Source organism: Fusarium poae, chromosome 4 (genome assembly GCF_019609905.1).
Source record: "Fusarium poae strain DAOMC 252244 chromosome 4, whole genome shotgun sequence".
Taxonomy (NCBI): domain Eukaryota; kingdom Fungi; phylum Ascomycota; class Sordariomycetes; order Hypocreales; family Nectriaceae; genus Fusarium; species Fusarium poae.
Genome location: NC_058402.1, coordinates 3859503 through 3878012, shown reverse-complemented (window position 1 = coordinate 3878012; position 18510 = coordinate 3859503). Strand labels below are relative to the sequence as shown.

Below are 18510 nucleotides of genomic sequence, written 5' to 3'. Positions count from 1 at the left end.
ATGAACGATATCATACATCCCACCCTCTATCGACTACTAGAACCTGGAAATCACAATATTTCGATCAGGGACAAAAATAGTGGTTGTCCAGATCATATATTCATGTCTAAAGGTATGTATGTAGCTGAAAATAATTACGTAAAATGCTATTTAAAAAAAAAACCTTCGAAATCGCGTAGTCATCGAAAAATGAAAGAAGGGTTTTTCTAGACCTATCGCGAAGTATCCATCACTTAAGTGGCTGTCCACGCTCATGCTCCGCTTACAAGACAGGAGGGTTCTGGCACTTGAAGCAAGGCTGCTGGTAGAACTTGATGATGGAGTTCTTGTTCTTGGTGATCTTGCCAGACTTGTACAGCTTACACTTGGCGTTGCCCCAGGGGGTGGCAGGCTTGTAGCTGAAGTACACGCACTCAGCGCCGAAGTTGATGCAGCTCTTGGCACAGTTCTCGAGGCATGAGGCATCACCAACGTTAGGGATGAGCACCTCTTCGCAGATGGAACCACGAGTGCCACAGTAGGTGTTGCTACCACAGCTGGCAAAGTCGGCAACATACTTGGAGCAGGTGGCAGGAGGAGCAGGAGTCTCCTCGTTCTGGCAAGTGTAGCACTTCTCAAGGTCGTAGAACTTGACACCAGTGTTGCAAGGAGTGAAGGTGAGCTGGTCCAGGGCAGAGCTGTAGAGCTGGCACTTGGAGCCGTTGTACTTGAAGGAGAAGGTCTTGCAGCCCTCGGTGGTTCCGCAGATCTTGCCACACTTGTCGGCGCTGGCGGCCCAGACGGACTGGCCGAGCTTCTGAGAAGAACGGCAGCTGACCTTGCCTTGCTGACCGCAAGTGCTGGGACGATCAGGCTTGGGGATGTAGTTTGTGCAAACAGGGGCGGCCTCGGTAGTGGTGGCGGCCTCGGTAGTAGCGGCATCAGTGGTGGTAGCGGCATCAGTGGTGGTAGCGGCATCAGTGGTGGTAGCGGCATCAGTGGTGGTAGCGGCATCAGTGGTAGCAGCCTCAGTGGTGACGGCAGCCTCCGTGGTAGTAGCAGCATCAGTGGTGACAGCAGCCTCCGTGGTAGTGGCAGCATCAGTGGTAGCAGCATCAGTGGTAACAGCAGCATCAGTGAGGCCAGCCGCGGTGGTAGTAGGGGCAATGTATCCATCGCATTTGGCATAGCAGGCGTGGAGGTCGTAAAAGGAGGAGTCCGCCTGGCAAAGGGTGCCCTCTTCGCACTCAGCATCGTCGACGTTCAGATCATTCACCGAAGCGGCGTAAAGTATGCATGACCAAGAATCACCCTGGTAAGAGAAGGTGTTGCAGACCTCATCAGCGTTTTCCTCACTGACATAGTCAGCGCACTTGGCAGCACACTCGTCGGCGCTCTCGACCATTCGGTATCTGGCAATGGGGGTGCCATCCTCAGATCGGCCCTGGACAGCGCAAGACTCAACAGGAGCGCTGTCGACGGTAGTGTAAGCAGCAGTGCAACCAGCAGCAGTGGTGGTGGCAGCCTCAGTAGTAGTGACGGCAGCGTTGGTAGTCTCGGTACCAGCAGCGGTCTCAGTGGTTTGAATACCAGCAGCGGTCTCGGTGGTCTCAGTACCAGCAGCAGTCTCGGTGGTCTCGGTGCCGGCAGCAGTCTCGGTGGTCTCGGTGCCGGCAGCAGTCTCAGTAGTCTGAACACCCTCAGCAGTCTCGGTGGTCTCGGTACCAGCAGCAGTCTCGGTGGTCTCGGTGCCGGCAGCAGTCTCAGTAGTCTCGGTGCCGGCAGCAGTCTCAGTAGTCTCGGTGCCGGCAGCAGTCTCAGTAGTCTGAGCACCCGCAGCAGTCTCGGTGGTCTCGGTGCCGGCAGCAGTCTCAGTAGTCTGAACACCCTCAGCAGTCTCGGTGGTCTCGGTACCAGCAGCAGTCTCGGTGGTCTCGGTGCCAGCAGCAGTCTCAGTAGTCTGAACACCTGCAGCAGTCTCGGTGGTCTCGGTGCCGGCAGCAGTCTCGGTGGTCTGAACACCCTCAGCAGTCTCAGTAGTCTGAGCACCGGTGACAGTCTCAGTACCAGAGGTAGCGCTGGACTCCTCGGCACATGTGAAGCAAAGATCAAGATCGTAGAACTCGCTAGCGCCAGAACCCTCACTGGCAGTCCAGCCAAGCTCCTCGACGACCGTCTTGTAGAGGGTGCAAGTACGTCCCTTGACAGAGAAAGACTTGCATCCAAGAGTCTTGCCGCAGGTGTTGCCACACTCGGTCCAGTCTACACAGGTCGAGGGGGTGCCAATGATCTTGTCAGCACAGTTGGGAGCAATGCCCTTCTTACCACAGTCGGCAGGCTGAGCCTCGTAAGGAGTGTACTTGGAACAAGCAGCCTCAGTGGTGGTGGCAGCAGAAGTCTCGGCAGTAGGAGTACCGGTCTCGGTTCCGGATGTAATAGCAGTGACGGTGCCAGAGGTTGTGACGCCAGGCAGAGCTACGTCGGTGGTAGTGACGGGCTTAGGCTTGCAGTTACCGGCATTGGCCATGGGAACAGCCAGTGCAGCCATGAAGGCCACAATGACCTTTGTGGAGGGCATTTTGGAAGGAGGGGATATTAGATTATTGTAGTAACGATTGTAAGTGGGTGTACAGATAGACCCAGTGACAAAAGAGTGTGAATGTAGTTGGAGTATCAAATGTCTAACGAGTGACAAGGGAAATGCACAGCAACAGCAAAAAGGAATGAAGTGTTACCGCTGAGGAAGCAAGACTCAAGATGTGAACAGGACGGTTCACATATATACAGCCAGTATCAGACTGAATCATGACGGCAATTACCGACTCATCCACCTCGCTTCGCCACTGGCAAGAACTAAAAAAACGTATTTCATCAAGACCAGCAACAGTAACCGCAAAAGCCACACCGCACCGTTGTGACTGACGATTCATCCTTCGGAGTTTTCTAATTCTGGAGCTCAGCTCATGTTAGCTAGGGGAAACAAAAGAGCAGTTCGACTTGGCACTGAAGCTATCGCCATTCCTGGGTTGGGTAAATCGATAGCTTGCGGTGGTAGTCCCTCTTTTCAGTTATCATTGGGCAGGCAGTGTGGTATCAAGACGGATAGCCTACCTTAGTCAGGGGTGCTTTTTAAACGAAGGCTAAGTTTTTAACGCCCGGGCCAAGCTACAGGAAATAAGATGAAACATTCTGCATGGGAGATAAGATGGGGTGTTAGGGTAAGAGTGGACGGTGGATCTCAAGAGACCAGAGGGGGAATATGACGAGACATTGAAGTTGAGAGACAGGCCGGCGTTGTTGAAACTTAGTTGTGAAATAGGATGACGTTGAATAGGAGATTCCCAGTCAAGAGATGACATCTTGATACTGATGAGATATGTCAACAGTCCCAATGGAACTGTTCTCCCTAACCGGATGTCTCTTAGCGGCATATCATCAACGCCACAAATGTCCAACAGCAACCCCCTGTAGCTTGTTAAGTTGATATGGACCATGTTCAAAGCGGCCAACCAACACAAGTGATGTCCTAAATATCTTGGCCGATGCCGACAATCCGATGTTCTAGTTAACGTGCTTCTGGTGGGACATTCTTCGATGCAAAGAGGAAAAGGAGATCGCCAGCTGAAGAGCGGGCTCTATTTCGACCCGGGTCTATTAGCGTCTGTTACAATTCAAGGTGGAAAACGCCGTGGCTTGCCGTAGCTTCAACCGAGGAGAGTACTGTCTGCAAGCGACGCCTCTGCCTCTGTCAAGATCGACTCTGATCGGATCTATTGAATATCTATTGATGTTCGGCTTGACGGATCGTGATGTGGTGTAGAAGGAAATCTCGGTGACGTAGGATACTCGTCCGAAGTTGAAGAGACTTATTTGGGACTGTGGTATCAGATCCGCAAAATGTTTGCTCCAGGAGCTTGTCATGTAATGAGCACAGCTCAACTTCAGCTCGTGGCTTATACCTGTGCAGATGCCAAGAGACATCGTAACACTCGGACACGCTTCATCTTGGCGACAAACAAGCGGAAAGTTGTCCCATTTCTTCTGACTCCCCTGATCGTTATTGGTATAGGCACTTGCCCGCAATTGTGACATGACATGGGATTGTTTCAGCTTAGAAACATTTTCTAATGAACAAGCTTGCCTAGAAATGAATCGGCCAACATCCAGGTAAAGCTGTGTATAAGCGGAGCTGGGGGGACGCGATTAACGATATAAGGCTAGAACAATCGATAGACTGGTTTGACCCATCTGCAATCTTAAATGGTCCCGATTAACTCTTGGCGCTAGGAGCAAGACGAAACCCATGGTTCTAGAAACATCGTCCAGAAGCATGCAGATCGCCGTTGTCCATAGTTAGATCCAGACTCCATATCTCGGTCATCAATCATCCTGTACATAGTGTCCTCCGTATCTGTGCAACTTTGCTAGCTAGCTTTTGAACACAAGTTTGCGAGATACTGGGGCAGTGGGGTTCCAATTTGGATGACTCGTGAGCGGCGACTTTGAAGTTGAGCGACGGTCAATGATGGATCTTTGTAGTCCTTAGCGGTAAAAATAGTAAAAATAGTCGCCGAGAAACAGATGGACGTTCATCCAAGGACGCCCAACTTCTGAAGATGCTCCCGGAAAGAGTGCAGATCGGAGCAAGTTTTTGAAGCGTGCTCTTTCAAGGACTCACACTGCAGGTCAATAATCTTTGCTGTCCTCGCATCGTGGCCAACATTTGATGAAATCACGTCGTGCAAGTCCTGAGCTCTGGTATTGAGGGTTGTTTGGAGCTCAATTACCATTGCTATCACCATCGATGCAGCAGAAATTTTTGGTGCAACAAAGGAACCGATCTTGATTTCTGGTATGTCGAGCCTCGGTTCGCGCTCTGGGGTTATCATGGGAGCTATATGAGCACACATACGCCCATGATTGACGATGTTGTCGAACAAACCCAGCAGTCTGATATGACATGCCAACAAAAGATGAATAAGTGACTGGTCAATCGAGACCTTGAGTCGAGAATGCGAAAACAACTGCGAGTTGTGTACACAATCTGGGGTCTCGCAAGGTGTTGTATCCTGGGGTGGTTCAAGCTGTTTGAGGACTTGAGGGTATAAGTGTACCAGCTTTTGGGAACTCTGAAGCAACTCTTCAAGGAATTCCCCGACATTAATTTCGCAAACTTTCATAACCTCGTCGAGTTCGCGTATGGTGAGATGCTGGGTCAAAGACGCAGGAGGGCTGTTCTGCATACGATCAAATGCGACCATGAGATCAGTTAGTTGAGATACTACAGTGATCGGAGCAGATGGGGTCGGGTTAGCATCATTGCTGGTTGGCGGTGTTGCTATAAGGTGATCAAGATCGGTGCTCTGAAGTTCGGCCACTGGTTGGTCTAGACTAAGTACAGTCCAGTCCATGTGAACAACATCAGGATGGCGCAGAGATCGGGCTGGAGGACTGAAGAGGCAAGTAACTCCAGCTTTGACACACCGAGCGCAGACAACTGAGCCTGGGATCTTGGTACATCGTAGTTTCTTGCTGTGGCAGCGATCGCAAGCCTGTCTAAGATCTGTCATGATGATTGAGGGTAGATGGAGTTTAAGAGTGAGAGGTTCAGTGTTGGTAATCGAGGAACCCTTGCGGATGGTGGAGACGGGCAGGGGCAGAGCCAGGAGGCGTAGCAGTTGGAGCTGGCATACCCTGGACCTTGACAACCCAAATCATTGTTGAATACTGGATAGAAAGTTGTATTGACAGTAAATTCTTATAAATTCTTGACGTAAACTATTTTTATTTTTATTTTCTCAGGTTCACGGCTATTACCAAATTACTGTATCTTGTTGTCATAAATTACAAAGCGATGTCTTGATCGAAGTTCATGACCAGCAGTTTGAAGATTGATATTACAATGACAACACCCACTTATTGCTTGGAAATAAAAGATAGATGTATCTCAGATAGATATACTCCAATAGAGTATCTCGAATGGCTTGGATGTCAATTATCGTGTTACCTGCCACGTGTTGTTAATGTTTGGTTGGGGTATTATTATTATCATTATTGCTATTGTCCATGTCAGTCAGCTGGAGCCTCAGTGATCAACATCACGTCGATCCACTAAAGAAAGCTTCCCCGCAGAACTTTCCACTTCCATCTACATTCCAATTCCTTCTTTTCGAACCAACCAAACATCACATCACATCACAGCTCCAAATAGACTAATATCAAGCACTTGATCGCGCAATCATCTTCTTTACCATGACTGCGATGCTGGCTTCAGCATCAGACGTTTCCGTTTCAAGGACATGTCGCTAATTCCATACCAGCCCCACGAGGGCAGAGAAATTGTGCTGTACGTCATTCATCTAGCTCCTGTCAGGTGTCGCAAGCTCGAGTACAAGCTAATCCTGGTACTTACTTACTTAGCCGACACCACAACGCCATCGTCGTTCGTGATTCCCAGTCTCATCGACTCGAGATCAGAGGCATTTCTACTTGTCCAACATGCCATCAACCTCTCACTCGCTCAGAAAACACCCCCGACCGAGGATATGATCGTTCCTTCGGCGCCCGCCAAGAAACCTATGTCGATCCCGACTACTTTCGTATGCTGCGCGCTGTCAACTCCAACAACGATGCATCCACCGATGGACCTCCAAGCCCTGTGAGAAGAATATTTGGGCCTTCTCTTGGTGTAGCCGATAGCACCCACCAGACGTCGCCGCCGCCTCCAGCTCCTGAAGAGGCCGAATTTGTGTCGAGTACACCTGGTGTTGCGCAAGCAGAAGGCAGCAGGATACGACGCGATGCTTTCAGCCCGAATTACTTTAATACGTTTTTTGTCGAAGAAAGAGTGTTGGGAAAAGGTGGCAAGGGTGTCGTGCTTCTTGTGCGACACGAGATCGATGGTTGTGCTTTGGGCCAATTCGCCTGCAAACGAGTGCCCGTCGGAGACGATCACGCATGGCTTGAAAAGGTCCTCATCGAAGTCGAACTACTCGCGAAGCTTTCCCATCCAAACCTCGTGTCTTACCGGCATGTCTGGCTGGAAGACGTTCGACTTACCCGCTTCGGCCCCAGCGTCGCGTGCGCTTTCATTCTGCAGCAGTACTGCAATGGTGGTGACCTTCACCAGTACATCATAGGAGGTGCACCTCGTGAGGCGACCAAAGAAGAACTCAAAGCGCAGATGCGCCGCAGGTCGAAAGGCCAACTCGAAACACCTGTGGATCTAGTGAACGGTAATCGCGTATTGGCAGTTGAAGAAATTTATTCACTGTTCAAGGACATTACTTCTGGTGTAGCATACCTTCATGCTGCCAACTACATTCATCGCGATCTCAAACCAAGTAATTGTTTGATGCACCGCGAAGGTGGTAGAACAATCTGCCTCATTAGCGACTTTGGCGAGGTCCAACCGGAAAATGTTGTTCGCAAGTCTTCCGGCACCACTGGAACCATTTCATACTGTGCACCGGAAGTTCTCAAGATGGATACTTCTTCGGGACGATATGCGAACTTTACCACCAAGTCGGATATCTTTGCACTTGGCATGATCCTGTATTTTATGTGTTTCGGGCGACTGCCTTACCAAAATGCGAATGCTCTCCAAGAAGAGCTTGAGGACGTGGATGAGCTCCGAGAAGAGATCACCCACTGGACTGGCTTCCACGATGAGCGTCGTGAACGCCCTGACCTACCACCGAGGCTGTATCAACTGTTGAAGAAACTGCTGTCTCTAGACCCCGCTGAAAGGCCTAGCGCCAACGAGGTCCTCAAGGCAATGAGGGGCGAGTCTGTGAGCTTCGAAAATGGTTCAAGTCAAGAGCCTGTACCAAATCTAGGAATCGCCACTCGAATCCAAAACTTAGACTCGCCTGCTCACCCGAGCACTCCAGTTCCAGGTAAGGCCTTTCATCTATTGTTCTATCTAATTTGCTTTGATCTTACTATTTTGCAGGCCCACGACATCGTAATCAGACATCAACACAAGACAAGTTTGAAGAGCTTGGTGCGTTGGCCAGATCAACTGCAAGAGACTTGTCGCCCACCAAGAGCGGGCAAAGTTCTCGGCTTGATCCTCATCTGCAGTCCTTGTCGCGACACCGTGGCTCGCACTCCATGGTCGTTTCTCGCAGCCAGGAAAGTCGCCGTAGTTCCCTTGTAACCCCAGCAGTCAGCGTTAGTGACGCATCTGAATCAGCAGACTTGCACGAGCGGCGAAGTTCCCAGAGTCCCCCGCTTCTCATGCCACCACCCACCACAACAGCTGATGCCTTGAAGCGAAGAGCGACCGTGTTTATTCTCCATTTTATGAATCTTGCAGGCTCGCACTCTCCATTACTAAGTTACATCATCCGCCTGGGCCTATTTGGTATCAAAGTGACAACTCTCATCCGTCCCTGCTGGCCCCTCATGGCAGAGCTGAACGTGGCTATTCCTCTCATCGGTGTAGCGGCTCTAGACCTTGGTCTACCGCAAGTAACAAGTTATTCGCCAATGATGATACAAGGCCACGGGGACTATTTCTCAAGTGGACCACGCGCATGGGGACTTGGTATGAGCCTAGTTCTCCTTGTGCTTCACTTCACGGTGCTGTGGGTTGCGTCTGGCTGGGAGACATTGTGTGTGGAGAGACAACCTGACATCTGGGCAGAAGGGCCGTGGTGAACTGCGCCAAAAGTTTTGAGATTATACAGACAATACTGTGATATTTATGATGATGAATTGTGCCTTCTGGCGCACAGCGAGGGATCAAGACAGCGTATGCTTTGGCCATGAATTGAAGCCAAGCAAAGCTAGCTAGCTGGTCGTACAGACCATACATACGTTACGCAGCGAAACAGGGAAAGGCTATTTCCTCTCATGCGTATATACCTAGGTGAAATAAAAAGTAAATTTGATCACGGCACAAAATCCATATTGGATCCACGCCGGATACGAAACGAAAGACAGCACATCACCAATCTTGCAAGAGATTCTAAACCTTTCTCAGTGACTTTTGTGTCAAGATCCTCCGCCTATCCATCTCCCTCACGGCTAGGTCATTCGTCTTGCAACCCTTCGCTATACGCTTCCCAAGAGTCAAACTACCGAAACCAAAGTCCGGCTCGCCACCCAGACTGCCAAAGATGTCTCCCACGTAGTTTTCCGCAGTGATGCCGTCCTTGAATGTTTTGTCCCAATCACGGACGATACCTTTGACGATTTCGATACCGGCATTAAAGATATTGGCTATTGCAATACCGAAGCCGTTCTGCTGGGCCATGAGATGGTTCAAGTCCGAGTGGCCGAGAGGAGGACGATCAAAGTTGGAGCCTTGAACTGTTAGTAAAATGTCTCAAGGTATCGGTACTGGGAGGGTATACCAGTTCTTATAACCATGACCCTGGAAAAGTCAACGATCTTCTCGATTGCCGCCCTGACCAGGACTTCTAATACCGCATTGTCCTCCTGCGCACTCATGCAGTACACTCCTGTTCCATTTGTCCATACCCGGGTGGTATTCTCAAAGGACTCCGAGAGTCGGCTGCCCGAATAATATACATCGCTCGTGGCAGTGTCGCATTTTACAACAGAAGGAGGTTGAGAAGCACTTCTATACGACTCGCCCATCCGGCTGTATAGCGCGCGGTATTCCTTTGGTCCAATGGCGTCTTCCAGCTCGGCTTTGGAAGCTAGCTTGTGAGCAGTATCTTGGAGTTTAGCATTGAGTTCAAATACCTCGGTGCCGTACGTGATAAATGGGTATTCGTGAGGTTGGTCACGACCATATGAGATGTATCCTGTGGGAAAATTAGGAGGGAGGGATCTTGAATCAATCTCGTATTGGAGAGCGACCTGGACTGCGTAGCGAGCGACAGCTACGGTACCGAGTGTTCCATACTTGGGGTTGACGCCGGCTATACCAGCAATCAGGAAGTATGTGCTACTCAGGTCAAATTTGGGAGATAGCACGAGAGCCATGAGTGAGGCGGCTGAGTTGACTTCCCCTTCGCCGATGGTGAGATGGCAGATGTCGCCATTGTCTGTACAAGTGACACAGGGGAATAGCATAGAGAGGCCGGGAGAGTGAACGACTTTGGCTGATAGGTTTCCGAGGTGGGTACGTGGAAGACGATCATGCCAAATTTCCGCTTCAGGGGACCACTGTCACGCCGTGTTAGAGATTCAATTTTGAGAGATGATACTGGAGCATACCATTGATATGATCATGACTTTTGGAGCAATAATTGCATCATCTTTGCGGTTCAGAAAATGGGGCAATGCAGAAACGAGAGATAAGAAATTAATAGGAAGAAGTATTAGAAAGAATCGTAGTAGTTCCATGGTTGATAGCTCGCCTCGAGTTGTTTCGCATATGTTTTTTTTTCTTGAGGAAGAAGGGAAGCTAAAGAGCTTTATCTCTTTCGAGCCCATATACCTACAACCAAGGCCAAGGATGGGTTCGAGACCTTCAACACTGAACCCGTTGCACAAAAAAGATTCTATCTAAGGAGGCGCCATGTGGGATTCAATGTCTTTGTCAGACCAATCCAACCCTACGACCCAGAGGTAAGAAAAGAAGCCCTAATTGGAGAAGGATTTTCCCAACGGGTATCGAGCATCGGATGTCGCCCTTCTCTAGACAAACCGTACCGTTCCGCCAGCGAGTCAGCTCGAGGGCTGTGGATAGATCGGAAGTTAAGAGGAGGACAACAGCGGGATCTTGATACGGAATGTTGTGTTTGTTTAGAGATTCATTTCCGACAGGGCATTGATTGATGTCAGTATTGATGACGATGAGAAAGACGAGTATGTTGGTAGAGGAGCTTGGAGAATGGAATGAAACGAAACAAGACAAGACAAGACACCATGTGTGCTCAATGTTTGGAGATGTAAGCGAGAGACAGCGCCATGTTTTGATTCAAGCTTAACATTGGACACCTCCAATCGCACCTAGGCTCATGAACTGCATCGGGGTTTATGTCTCTGCTGTCTTTGGTTGATTCATCTTGAACACTGCTACATACTAAGCTTGTGTCACTTGTAGACAAACATTCTGGATGTGGAAACTGGTTGGACATGGATTCAGGGTCGTGCAAATATTCCCGCTTCAATGGGAGAACAAGAGTCGATGTCCCCAATCGTTCATTCACTGGTGAGATTGTGTAACTTATAGACTAGAACAGTTAGTATCTAATGGTAATGCATGTCTCGGCCGGCAGGGGACCGAAGCGATCGGATGGAGGGGATGAGAGTAACAATTGGCTAGAGGAGACGAGATCTGCTTTTCTTTGATAGAACTTTAAGTGATGTCTTGATCGCAAAGCTGGATCGCAATGCTTTAGACAGAGACGTTCAAAATAAGAATGCAAGAGGGTGACGCGAATTGAAGCTTGAGCAGAGCGTCACGAGCAAGCTTTTGTCATATTGTGACTTGTTCCATGGAATGTAACTCTTGTGCTCCTGGATTCCATTGATGAATTTGGTAAGAGGGACGGAACGGGTTGTAGACTTGTGAAATGTGAGGACCAGAGAAACAAGGAGAATTGGTTATGCCTGTGCCTGTATCTCTTGCTTTGTTTGTTGGTTTGGAGGTCAAAGTATTGCTTATTCCGCTAGTCCGCTTACTAACCGTCAAAGCGTTTGAGGTTGAGGCTTTGATTGAGGCTCATCAAACACAGCCAGCAATTAATATGGTCTGTACTATAGAAACAACTGAGACAAAGTAATCTCGCTTCTTGTGTTGTTGGGCAAGGCTTTCTACTGTAGTCTGTATAGACTACGGCTGTGATGTACTCTGCCCTTGGGTATCAGAAAAGTCAAGAGACTCCAATACCTAATATGTACAAGTTTGGCTGTAGATCTAATCAATCGTAGTAATTAAACTTTGTTTTACATGTTATCGAGAATAACGTTTGGTGGAGGTAATTGACATGACACTCGTATCTTCTGACTCGTTGGCCCCTAATCGTTTAAAACTTGGCAGATATCGTTGGCCTCAATAAAAGTGTAAATTCTTGGCAATTACCTAGGTAGTCTTTTGCCAAGCGAGATGTCGTTGTTGCCTTTTTACATTCTGGAATTCCGCTGCAGATGCTGGCGGGGAAGGCTGCCGTCCCTAGCTCTCTACCTGCACTAGCCAACTTGACACTGTGTGCAGTTTCGAACCTCCTCCTCCCCTCCTCCCCTCCTCCTCCCCTTTGACACAAATTCTTAAATCGACGACGTTGATTCATAGACAACAAACAAAACCTCATATACAAAAATGGTCAATACTATAACCACAAAGATGACGACGACGACGACGAAGACGACTACTACTCACCCAGTCTCTCACTAGTCTAGCACACGCACAACGTTGCAGCCAAGACCACTGCCAAGACGCCATACCCAGCATCTTCACCATCCCCAAAGACCGACCTCCAGAGCAGAGTCTCGGCCCTTCCGAAGCGATGAACTTACGGGGGCCTTCACTCTCTGTAAGGCGGACCACTTACAGTGGGTTAGCGACGTGTCGCCGGTGATTGTTGCTGTATATGGCCCGTCTTTGTCATGGACCCCAGACAGCCAGAATAAAGATTGTCCGCCAAGAACCACTCACAGCCATCTCCCAAATTCAGGTCATTTCCCGGTGGAGACGTCCTGTCCAGGTATGACGAGTTTCTCAATAAGGTTCTTTATTTTCCTGCTCCTCATGACTGGTTCTAACGCATTCGGGGTAAAAGCCAGTAAAAACATCCCCCACGCTACCGTTCAACCACCTTCCTCCACACTCAACGGTCCCCGTCCCGTTCAGTTGATACCAAACAATCTTTGATCCACCAACCTTTTCTTTGCTCTGCTTTTGTTTTCTTGTCTTTTGTTTGACAGACTGCTCTTACAGTTCAGCCGTACCAGCTTACGGCTGCTTTCATCTCCAACAGCTCTACATTGATGGACGACATTACGACTGCCTCTGATCCACGCTATGGCGGCTCTGGCGAAGGGTCCAACTCAAACTCCAATTCTGGTAGTCAACACCAGCCTCCGATCGATATGACTTCTCAAATTCCCAACAACGACGATCCGCCATTCGATTTACACGACGATGAACCTGTTCAAGGAAATAACTTTGCTTTCACCCCGACCCAACTTCACAAACTCCTGACCACAAGGAGTCTCCCAGCGCTACGCGCCTTTGGCGGCTTGCTGGGCTTAGCCGCTGGCCTTCGAACCGATATCTCGGCTGGACTCAGCGTCGACGAGACAACTCTTGATGGAACCGTCAGCTTTGATGAAGCAGTAGCTTCCGGTAATCTTGAACGACCACCGCTGGTTTCCGCTGCTTCCCCTCCGCCATCGCCGCCGCTCCTCCACAACGGTCTTTTCGAACATCATGATAATCATTATGTCGATCGCAAACGTGTTTTCGGGGACAACCGTCTTCCTCAAATAGCACAAAAGTCCTTCTTCAGGCTGCTATGGATTGCTTTTAATGACAAGCTCATCATACTTTTGACCATATCGGCCACCATCTCGCTTGCTATTGGTATCTACCAGTCCGCCGATAAGTCGATAGGCGCATCCCGTGTTGAGTGGGTAGATGGCGTTACCATTGTAGTTGCGATCCTCGTCATCATCATAGCTAGCGCTGCAACCGACTGGCAGAAGAATTACAAGTTCAAAAAGGTCAATGAGCGGAAGCAACAGAGGGATGTAACAGTTGTTCGGTCTGGTAAATTGCAGCGCATCTCTGTCCATGAAGTCGTTGTTGGCGATCTTTTACATCTTGAGGCTGGCGATATTGTTGCTGTTGACGGTGTCCTCGTGCAAGCGTCAAGTCTGCAGATGAACGAGTCTTCCATTTCCGGAGAAGCTGATCTGGTTCACAAGTGCGTGCCAAACCCCCACCACTCAGTGCATCCATCTCGAATCGACCCTTTCATCTTGAGTGGAACTACCGTCGCGCGCGGTGTCGGCTCTTACATTGTTACTGCTGTTGGTGTCAATTCGACCTACGGACGTATACTCATGTCGCTGAGAGATGATGTGAAAGCAACACCACTCCAGGTGAAACTTGGCCGCCTCGGCAAGCAGCTCATCATTATTGGTGGTGTTGCTGGCTCTATCTTCTTTCTCGTTCTCTTGATCCGATTCTTGATCACTCTCAACACCATTACTGGTGGGCCATCCCAGAAAGCTGAAGATTTTCTACATATCCTGATCTTGGCTGTCACGGTTGTTGTAATTACTGTCCCTGAGGGATTGGCGCTTAATGTGACTATTGCTCTTGCCTTTGCTACGAAACGCATGCTTCGAGACAATAATCTTGTTCGGCTGATTCGATCGTGCGAAATTATGGGAAATGCAACAACTGTCTGCTCCGACAAGACAGGTACCTTGACACAGAATAAGATGACTGTAGTGGTTGGACGTGTCGGACTCGAATCTTACTTTGACGACACTGATCTTGCTACTCCTGACCCGGATTCATCCATGTCTCGTGCTTCCACCATCAAGTGCGACAGTTCGACCGATCTCGCAAAGTCACTCTCACCAGATTGCCGGCGACTACTTAAAGACAGTATCGCGCTCAACTCTACCGCTTTCGAGACTGACGACTCTGGATCATCCCCCTTTATGGGCTCCAGCACCGAGACGGCCTTGTTACAATTTAGTCGTCAGCATCTGGGTATGGGTAATTTGGCGGAGGAGAGAGCTAATTGTCCTCTTGTCGCTATTCTTCCCTTTGACTCATCCCGCAAGTGGATGGCTGTCTTGATAAAAGTTGATGACGACCGCTATCGACTTCTGGTAAAGGGAGCTGCGGAAGTCGTGTTTGAGTATTGCGCTTTTGTCGTTCTGGACCCAACTTTCCGACTTCCGGTTGCCCGCCTCTCGGAGAATGATCGCATAAGCTATCGTAACACGATTGAAGACTATGCGGCTAGAATGTTACGGCCGGTTGCCATGGCCTACCGAGACTTTACGGCACACGAGATTTTCGAGGGCCCCGACGACGATCCCGATAATATCAACTTGGAATGGCTGGCATCTGGCATGATTTTCATCGGCGCCTTTGGTATTCGTGACCCGTTGCGGCCTGAAGTTGTCGAGTCTGTTCGCCAATGCCAAGCTGCTGGAGTCTTTGTTCGCATGGTCACAGGCGACAATTTCCTGACGGCTAAAGCTATTGCAGCGGAGTGTGGCATCTACACAGCTGGTGGCATTGCTATGGATGGACCAACATTTAGGGATCTGACTCCCGAGCAGCTCGACGCTGTTATTCCAAGACTACAGGTTTTGGCCCGATCGAGCCCAGAGGACAAGCTTCTTCTCGTAACTCATCTAAAGAGAATGAACGAAACGGTAGCAGTGACGGGTGATGGCACCAATGACGGCCTCGCCCTCAAGGCAGCTGACGTCGGATTTGCCATGGGTATACAAGGTACCGAGGTGGCGAAAGAAGCCGCATCCATCATCCTTCTTGACGATAATTTTGCCTCAATTGTCAAAGCCTTGAGCTGGGGTCGAAGTGTCAATGATTCAGTCAAGAAGTTTTGTCAAGTGAGTGTTCTGAGTCGGATGTACAAACAATGAGCTAACGAGTTGCAGTTCCAATTTACAATCAATATCACTGCAGGTATCATCACCGTTGTTTCGGAACTTGTTGGCGACGCCATCTTCACCGTTGTACAACTACTTTGGATCAATTTGATCATGGATATCTTTGCTTCTCTCGGTTATGCTACTGATCACCCATCTCCCGACTTCTTAAAACGCAAGCCCGAACCTAGAAACGCACCTATCATTTCCATTACGATGTGGAAGATGATCATCTGTCAGGCCATATACCAGCTGATAGTCGTCTTTGTGGTGCATTATGCCGGCTGGGACACTTTCAACCCTGACACCGAGTTTGAGATCGAAAAGCTGCAGACGTTGGTGCTGAATATCTACGTCTGGATGCAATTCTTTAATCAACACAACTGTCGTCGTGTAGACAACAAGCTTGATATTTGGTATCAAGGCATCTTGCGAAACCCCTGGTTTATCGGCGTACAACTTATTACTATTGCTGGTCAGTTTATCATTGTCTTCAAGGGAGGCGAAGCATTCGACACCACTCCTCTCACAGGTGCCCAGTGGGGGTGGAGTCTTCTCTTTGGTGTTATGTCAATTCCTCTGGGTGCTTTAATTCGACAAATCCCAGACAGCTGGGTTCAGAGCCTCTTTACACTGGTTGGTAACTGTTGGTTCGCGATCTGGCGGCCGCTCCGTGCATCAATGTCTAAAGCCTTGAATTGCTTCAAGCGCAAGAAGGCAGATGATAAGGAGGAACAGCAACCAGAGCACGAGATGGGCCCTGTCGAAAATATTCTCCACATGATGCATCTGACCTCAGAAATGGAGGAAGACGAGACACCAATGACACAGGAACAGAGAGAAGCTATGGCCCGATCGGACCAGAGAAGATTGTTGAAGGAGGGAGAAAAGCAGAAGAGAGAGCTTGATCTACATGTTCTAGTGGAGGCGGCCAAGCTAGGAAGGCCTTCCGACGGTGCTATCTTTGAGATTCACCCTAAAACCCTCAAGGATGACCCCATTCTAAGGACAAGTGGCGGTACCGACAGTACCTCGCCGCCAAGTCAAGACGAAAGATTTATGAAATTTGTGGCCGTGAATACAGCTCGGCCGCGACGGACGAAAGGGGCAAACCCCCGAGACCAGACGCGACCGTCACAACAGCAGGAGCAAAAGAGCTCATGGAGACATCACATCTCATGGGAGGGACTATTGAGATCTAAGAGGCGATAACGGATAATGCACTTTGCATCACAGAATAGACAGGAGAAGGGCATTTGGTTTGCAGGTACAGATCTGTTTTTTTGGTTTAAATGACATATTACGACTTATGACAGAGAAGGGGTTCAAGATACCAATATACATACAGGTCGCTTTACTAGGCCATAATAACAACGCTTCCATCCCACGAGTTTTCCAATCCAAGTTCCTCAAAAATGTGATGCCCAATCCTTTTCATATATATATCCAAACAAAAAACAAGTCATCATAAATTTTTAACCGATACTCATCCCACCTTGATAATGGCTTCTTCAATAGCACTTCCAATCTCTGATCTGGGTATTCCGGGTCCTCTCATTAAGCAGCAAGATCTTGTAGCTAGCGACAAGACGAGGGCGGGCACACTCAGCCGCACTGTCACGGGGCTATTCTTGGGCTGCGTCGGGAATGAGAAGCAATTCACAAAGCTCCAGCTCTCAGGTTGCTTGGGCACAGCATTTCCGACATTGGGCATGGGCGAGTTGTTCAGATTGAGTTCCAGCGTTTCGCTATCGATCATCCGGGCTCCTAGCGCAAGAAGCTGCTTCTCGACGCCAACAATGCTGAAGAAACGGGTGAAATGGTCGATGTGTGATCCAGCCGGTCGTGTAGGCCATGGCCATTCAATATCCTCTATCGTCGCTGGGTTGAGCTCACCGCGAGCATAAACGTGATGTCCGTATCGTCCATAAGGTAAATCAATAACGCGGTACATTTCGTGTTTTCCAGGACCAATAAGCCAGCGTAGACGAGTGAGCATTTCCTCCTTGGCACGACCTTTGAGTGTGTTGCAGAACAGACGAGCTTGTGGCGGAGTCATGGCGTGTTCAGGCGGTGAGTTTACAAGAAGTTGACATGCTATTGTCAGAGCCGTGTTGGCGAGACGGAATGAGAAGGGCGAGTTGTACTGTGGTCCTGTCGGGATGACTTCGCTGGGCGCAGTGGGTGTTGTACCTAGCCAGCCATTGCCAAAGATTTGGGGTGCAAGGTTGAAAGACGGGATTGAGACGGGTTTGCCGAGAGACGGTTGCTGGAAGTTGTGGAGCGTTGTGAATTGTGGCGTCGGTGGTGATATGGACGTTGCTGACGTTGAGTTTGACGTCGACAGGGCGCTCGTCAGTGCTGAAGTCTGCGGTGGCTGAACAGGCTGGACTCGTCTCAATGTCACAGCCAAGGAGGAACCAGAATCCGATGTCGTCTCGCTGCGCTCACTATCGGGACTGTGCGACTTGCCCGTGAGCCTATTCTCCTCAGTTGGAGAATTCGATCTCGGCAGCACAACAAGATCCTCTTCTGGGCCGACAACCTCATGAGCCAGCTCCAGAATCCTCTCCATGCTGCGTCGCAAGCTCCCCACAAGGTTAGGCTGGCCGCTCACGACGGCTTCAGTGGTGAGCATCTCGTCGACAAAGGACATGAAGACGGAGCTCATCTCTTCGACGACCTGCTCGAGACGACGGACGCGTTGGGCCTGTGCTGCTTCGGCTGCTTGGCGACGACGGCGAAAGATATTTTGAGCTTCGCGGTTGCGTTCGCGACGAGCCTTGGAGGGGCGAATTGTAAGTATATGCATGGGTTGTAGGATAGGAGAGTGAGTGAGTTAGTTAGTTACCTTGAGAGCTGCATCGTCGTTCTCTTGGGTGCTGGAAGATAAGCGACCCCTTCGCTTGGTGGGCGATTGTGCTGTCATTGAGTAGTGGGGAGTTCGTATAAGTGAGTGCTATGAGT

At 49.5% G+C, this 18510-nt stretch overlaps 6 protein-coding genes across 6 annotated transcripts; 2 read left to right on the top strand and 4 right to left on the bottom strand.

Moving 5' to 3' along the window:
- Positions 1-262: 262 nt before the first annotated feature.
- FPOAC1_011313 (uncharacterized protein) lies at positions 263-2557 on the bottom strand (the record flags this gene model as incomplete). Its single annotated transcript, XM_044855695.1, has 1 exon — positions 263-2557. The coding sequence occupies one exon, from the start codon at positions 2555-2557 to the stop codon at positions 263-265; it is 2295 nt and encodes a 764-aa protein (XP_044703008.1).
- A 2011-nt stretch (positions 2558-4568) lies between these two features.
- On the bottom strand, positions 4569-5549 carry FPOAC1_011312 (uncharacterized protein; the record flags this gene model as incomplete). The annotated part of the gene is made up of 1 exon (XM_044855694.1): positions 4569-5549. One exon carries the CDS (start codon positions 5547-5549, stop codon positions 4569-4571), a length of 981 nt encoding a protein of 326 aa, XP_044703007.1.
- Positions 5550-6278: 729 nt separating this feature from the next.
- Positions 6279-8643, top strand: FPOAC1_011311 (uncharacterized protein; the record flags this gene model as incomplete). Its single annotated transcript, XM_044855693.1, has 3 exons — positions 6279-6325; positions 6400-7877; positions 7934-8643. 3 exons carry the CDS (start codon positions 6279-6281, stop codon positions 8641-8643), a joined length of 2235 nt encoding a protein of 744 aa, XP_044703006.1.
- A 310-nt stretch (positions 8644-8953) lies between these two features.
- On the bottom strand, positions 8954-10188 carry FPOAC1_011310 (uncharacterized protein; the record flags this gene model as incomplete). The annotated part of the gene is made up of 3 exons (XM_044855692.1): positions 8954-9291; positions 9342-10122; positions 10174-10188. The coding sequence occupies 3 exons, from the start codon at positions 10186-10188 to the stop codon at positions 8954-8956; spliced, it is 1134 nt and encodes a 377-aa protein (XP_044703005.1).
- A 2703-nt stretch (positions 10189-12891) lies between these two features.
- On the top strand, positions 12892-16755 carry FPOAC1_011309 (uncharacterized protein; the record flags this gene model as incomplete). The annotated part of the gene is made up of 2 exons (XM_044855691.1): positions 12892-15504; positions 15553-16755. 2 exons carry the CDS (start codon positions 12892-12894, stop codon positions 16753-16755), a joined length of 3816 nt encoding a protein of 1271 aa, XP_044703004.1.
- Positions 16756-17029: 274 nt separating this feature from the next.
- FPOAC1_011308 (uncharacterized protein) lies at positions 17030-18472 on the bottom strand (the record flags this gene model as incomplete). The annotated part of the gene is made up of 2 exons (XM_044855690.1): positions 17030-18325; positions 18395-18472. The coding sequence occupies 2 exons, from the start codon at positions 18470-18472 to the stop codon at positions 17030-17032; spliced, it is 1374 nt and encodes a 457-aa protein (XP_044703003.1).
- Positions 18473-18510: the final 38 nt, after the last annotated feature.